Source organism: Ruditapes philippinarum, unplaced genomic scaffold (genome assembly GCF_026571515.1).
Source record: "Ruditapes philippinarum isolate M1 unplaced genomic scaffold, ASM2657151v2 ctg14449_1_1_1_1, whole genome shotgun sequence".
Classification (NCBI taxonomy): domain Eukaryota; kingdom Metazoa; phylum Mollusca; class Bivalvia; order Venerida; family Veneridae; genus Ruditapes; species Ruditapes philippinarum.
The window spans coordinates 1-5,745 of record NW_026864818.1 but is presented as its reverse complement, the minus strand read 5'-3'; the positions used below and the strand labels follow the sequence as shown (position 1 = coordinate 5,745).

At 35.8% G+C, this 5,745-nt stretch overlaps 1 protein-coding gene across 1 annotated transcript; it reads left to right on the top strand.

Annotated features, from left to right (window-relative positions):
- Positions 1-672: 672 nt before the first annotated feature.
- On the top strand, positions 673-3,980 carry LOC132726954 (uncharacterized). The gene is made up of 3 exons (XM_060712368.1): positions 673-938; positions 1,701-1,846; positions 3,845-3,980. The coding sequence occupies exons 1-2, from the start codon at positions 701-703 to the stop codon at positions 1,826-1,828; spliced, it is 366 nt and encodes a 121-aa protein (XP_060568351.1). The 5' UTR covers positions 673-700; the 3' UTR covers positions 1,829-1,846; positions 3,845-3,980.
- The last annotated feature ends 1,765 nt before the right edge of the window (positions 3,981-5,745 follow it).

Below are 5,745 nucleotides of genomic sequence, written 5' to 3'. Positions count from 1 at the left end.
ATTATTTATGAAGGAAACGTTCATCCAATATGGGGGATAGCTCCTTCCTGTTTCCGAATGTTAGTAACAAACATCTATAAAACGGGATTCTTGCTGGTCCATGATAATAACAACTTGTTTGGCTTTCAACCTGATAACCAAAGTGATAAAGAAATTACCAAAGACTTAATTTATTTCAATTCACTAGGTTTTGCAACTGAACAAGTAAGTTTGCTGTATCTTTTTATTTTGTTTTGTTCTATTGACTCGTTCTTAGGTAACAATAAAAAATGTTTTAAGTTAAACAAACTTTTATAACAAAACATAATCTTGTTGGAGCCTTTCTATGCATGTTAATAAGGTTATGGACATATGAGCCGCGCCATGACAAAACCAACATAATGGGTTTGCGACCAGCATGGATCTAGACCAGCCTGCGCATCCGCGCAGTCTGATCAGGATCCATGCTGTTCGCTTACAGACCCTATAACAAGTAGAGAAACTGATAGCGAACAGCATGGATCCTGATTAGACTGTGCGGATGCGCAGGCTGGTCTGGATCCATGCTGGTCGCAAACCCATTGTGTTGGTTTTGTCGTGACGTGGCTCATATGTAAATAATAACAATACGCAGGTTCTATTATTCTATCAATAAAGCATCGATATTTTCTTTAAAATATCGTAGTTTTAGTTTTTTAATGCTTTTTATTTATTTCATAGTATGAACAAAATGGTATATCTTGGATGTTTGGCCCTTGCCTCATGTGTTGGTATGGCTCTTGGCTACGGAAGTGTTATGACGGGACACAACAAGTTTACCTCATACCCTAACATGGGTAACATGGGTAACATGGGTTACGGACCATACATGGCGGGATCTTCAGGCTTTGGAGGTTTTCTAGGTGGTACAGGCGGCTCAAGTGGTGGTATGGGCGGCATGTTTGGAAACATTATCCAACGTAAGTTTAACAAACGTTCATTCTTTGTTATGAGTAAATACGACGTCCTTTGATATTTTTTAGAAAAAAATGTATTCGTGAATTTATTATAAGTGAAAGATATAGAGGATATTTGTTTAGTTCAGTGTAAGATCGGAATATATTTCACCGAGTGAGCACCAAAAGGTATATTTCACGAGTGGCGCAGCCACGAGTGAAATATGAACTTTTGGTGTTCACAAGGTGAAATATATTTCAATCTTAAACTAAACTAAACAAATTTTCTTTTTATTATATGCAAAGAAACGTTTAAAAAAGACATTTAATCTAATACTGAATGAAAAGCGCGCCAAATAATAATACAACGTGACGTCATTTACGACGTCACGTCATTAAGTTGGTACCCAGTACTGTGCACGCTGGTATTTCACTAAAACAACGTAAGGGGCTTAAATTTAAAACAGTGAAATTATCAAAATGGTAATTTCACTGTTTCAAACAGTGAGATTACCAGTTTTATATCACTGATATATTTCTATAAACCACCGAAAAGCATGTAATAAATATGACGTAATTTTTGTTATCTTGTGTTATTTTCTATTAAACATTTTAATGTACATTCAGTTCAAAGATAATGAATTTTATTATAAATGTATGAACAATCTACACTTACATTTTTTCTTTTTCTTTCTGTCATTCATATTCTGTACATTTATATTACGAAAGATTATTTCTCTTGCTATTATTTCAAATGAAATAATGTATTTATATGTCTTATTTCAGTGTTCTTATTCATCTTTGTGATCAACATCTTGTTCTCGAGCACTGGTCTTGGTTCGGGCCTTGGCTCAGGTGGCCTGGGTATCGGCAAGAAGTCTTCACACGTGACCCGTGACTATGACTTTTACTGAACACAGTGGGAATAAGATGTAGGCAAATCATTATTTTCATATTTAGTCAACCTTTTGTTTAGATATACATAAATACCTTTTTCTTAATTTCAACTTTTTATATAATTTCTTGATTATGATATGGTCTTTTATTGCTTATAAATATGTAATATACAAATGAAAACTATTTATAGCAAAGTCATTTACATATTTATGCCCCCATTTCGAAGAAAAGGGGGTATATTGCTTTGCACTTGTCGGTCCGTCGGTCCGTCGGTCCGTTGGTCCGTCGGTCCGTAGACCAAATGGTTTCCGAGTGATAACTAAAGAACCCTTAGGCCTAAGAACTTCAAACTTGGTATGGTGATTGGTCATGACCAGTAGATGACCCCTATTGATTTTGGGGTCAAGGGGTCAAAGGTCAAGGTCACATTGACCTTGTAAGCAAAAACGGTTTCCGATCAATAACTAAAGAACCTTAAGGCCTAGGAACTTCAAACTTGGTATGGTGATTGGTCATGACCAGTAGATGACCCCTATTGATTTTGGGGTCAAAGGGTCAAAGGTCAAGGTCACATTGACCTTGTAAGCAAAAAAAACGGTTTCCGATCAATAACTAAAGAACTTAAGGCCTAGGAACTTCAAAACTTGGTATGGTGATTGGTCATGATCAGTAGATGATCCCTATTGATTTTGGGGTCAAGGGGTCAAAGGTCAAGGTCACATTGACCTTGTAAGCAATAACGGTTTCCGATCAATAACTAAAGAACTTTAAGGCCTAGGAACTTCAAACTTGGTATGGTGATTGGTCATGATCAGTAGATGACCCCCAATTGATTTTTGGGTCAAGGGGTCAAAGGTCAAGGTCACATTGACCTTGTAAGCAATAACGGTTTCTGATCAATAACTTAAGAACTTTAAGGCCTAGGAACTTCAAAACTTGGCGTGTTGTGATTGGTCATGATCAGTAGATGACCCCTATTGATTTTGGGGTCAAGGGGTCAAAAGGTCAAGGTCACATTGACCTCTTGGGTAAAAACGGTTTCTGATCATTAACAAAAGAACCCTTAGGCCTAGGAACTTCAAACTTTGTATGGTGATTGGTCATGACCAGCAGATGACCCCTATTGATTTTGGGGTTAAGGGGTCAAAGGTCAAGGTCACATTGACCTTGTAGGTAAAAAACGATTTCGATCAATAACGAAAGAACCCTTAGGCCTAGGAACTTCAAACTCGGTATGGTGATTTGTCATGACCAGCAGATGACCCCTATTGATTTTTGGGGTTAAGGGGTCAAAGGTCAAGGTCACATTGACTTTGTACATGTAGGTAAAAACGGTTTCCGATCAATAACGAAAGAACCCTTAGGCCTAGGGACTTCAAATTTGATATGGTGATTGGTCATGATCAGTAGATGACCCCTATTGATTTTGGGGTCAAGGGGTCAAAAGGTCAAGGTCACATTTACCTCTTAGGTAAAAACGGTTTCCGATCAATAACTAAAGAACCCTTAGGCCTAGGAACTTCAAACTTGGTATGGTGATTGGTCATGACCAGTAGATGACCCCTATTGATATTGGGGTTAAGGGTCAAAGGGCAAGGTCACATTGACCTTGTAGGTAAAAATGCTTTCAAATCAATAACTTAAGAACCCTTTGGCCTAGAAACTTCAAACATGGTATGGTGATTGGTCATGACCAGCAGATGACCTATTGATTTTGGGTCAAGGGGTCAAAGGTCAAGGTCACATTGACCTTGTATGTTAAAACGGTTTCCGATCAATTAACTAAAAACGCTTAGGCCTAGGAACTTCAAACTTTGTATGATGATTGGTCGTGACCAGCAGATGACCCCTTTTGAGTTTTGGGTCAAGGGGTCAAAGGTTAAGGTCATGACCAGTAGATACTTGATAACCCTTATTAATTGTTTGATCACTGGGTCAGAAGTCATGCATAATAACCTTTTCACATGACTAATTGGCTGCTGATAGGGGGCATACATGTTTTACAAACATATCTTGTTTGTTATGAATTTCAGGAAAGCAATGGAAAGAAGAAATAGAGAAAAGCGTCGACTGATTTATATATTACAGGGAAACCAAAATGAAACTCATCTGTCATTTAACATTGTATTTATTTGAAAAATAAAAAATAAAATAAAAATGGTAAAATTACGTCAAGACTTTTTTTTCTTATTTGTGAAAAAAATATTTAAAGAGTATCACTACATACAAAGTCCAGGTCATCCAGTCTGACGAGTTTTTATATTCTGTTTTGGTTCAAATTTTACATTATTGAATTATTCTAAATTTTGAAAGATTGATCCAAACTTAAATGAAGCGAGGCAAATCCATTACACAAAATCAAGGACAGGAGTTAGTCCCTTTAACTTTGCTCTTCTCTTGTACTTGTGTCCTCTTGTGCATTCAAATAACTAGAATATCGTGTACCTGGTCATCTTCAACTACTATTATCATCAAGTACCTAACGTCCCTGTCTTGATCATATAGCAGCATGTATAAAATGTTGCATACATGTTTCTCTCCCCCGCCCCTGTGTTCTCTTCCATTGTTGATTCGGTGCCTTCTGTGTACTACTGGGAATGCGTTCAGTGAACGTCGCCCTGCCTTGTTGACCTTTCCCATACATTATTTAACTGTTGATATACTTTCAGCCAATCAGTATTACAGTATGAAAATAATGCTGCTTAAAATAGACAAGAATTAAATGAAAAGTATTAACAAACAAAAACACGACTGTTTACAATTTAATTAGAATAAACACGATATGAAAAAAAAATTCTTTTGGGTAGCTGTTGTTGATATTGTTATAATGATAGTGTCTTACAAATGAAAATATATATAAAATAATCAATTTATCTTTTGCTTTTGAGAAGATTACTGATTATCCGTGAAAATTATAATTGATGATTTCAAAGTGAAAATTATCGAAATTTGATTTAACACTTTTCAATAAAGAGACTACTCCAAAATTAACCCACATGGGGTACCCCTTACTTTTATTTTCGCTGACATTTACGACATTATCAGGCCAGTTTAGAGCAAAACAATGATGAAATGACTTATTACTTAAATTACAAACGTAATTCAAATAGATAAAAATACTTCATTGCATTCAATCTACGCGATTCCGCAAAACATTGTCTCTTTTTAAGTTTTTTGGTTACATTCATAAACAGTCTGAATAATTACACTTCATTCCAAATGCAAAACTGCTCTTGAAAGTTATTATAGGATTTTCAAGTATTACATGCAAAAACTTGAAGACATTTATGCATTTTAAGTACCACATGCAAAAGTGCTCTTGAAGACAATTTGTCATATAAAGCACCTCATGAAAACATCATGGCATTTTAAGTACCACATCAAAAAAAAAAAATTGCAAAACCGCTGTTGGAAGAATATTGGCATATTAAGTACCACATACGAAAACTGCTCTCGAAGACATTTTGGTATTTTAAGTACTCATGCAAAATTGCTCTTTGAAGACATCGGTGGCATTTTAAGTACCATATGCAAGATGATCTTGAATATATTCTGGCATTTTAAGTATCGCATGTTAACTGTTCTTGAAGAAATTTTGGCATTTAAAGTACCACGTGCAAAACTGCTCTTGAAGACAAATGGGCATTTCAATTACAACATGAAGAATTGCTCTTAAAAAGACATTTTTGCATTTCAAGTACCAGACCACCTACAAACTGCTCTTAAAAAGCGTTTTTTGCATTTAAGATGAATGCAATAATGCACTTGATTGACATTTTGGCATTTTAATTTCACATGCAAAACTGTAATGTGACATGTAGGGAAGCAATGACCAGTCATCAGCCAGAGAGATAAGTAAATAACTGGGCCAGCGTTTGTAGTGGGACAACCCTTTCAAAACAAAATTGCTCTTGACGTTATTAAGGTTTAAGAT

What these genes read in the sequence shown, in the direction of transcription:
- LOC132726954 (XM_060712368.1), top strand. Translation starts at nt 701, where the DNA reads ATGAACAAAATGGTATATCTTGGATGTTTGGCCCTTGCCTCATGTGTT. An exon ending in GTTTGGAAACATTATCCAAC is followed by an intron (nt 939 to 1,700) that starts GTAAGTTTAACA and finishes GTCTTATTTCAG; the next exon opens with TGTTCTTATTCATCTTTGTG.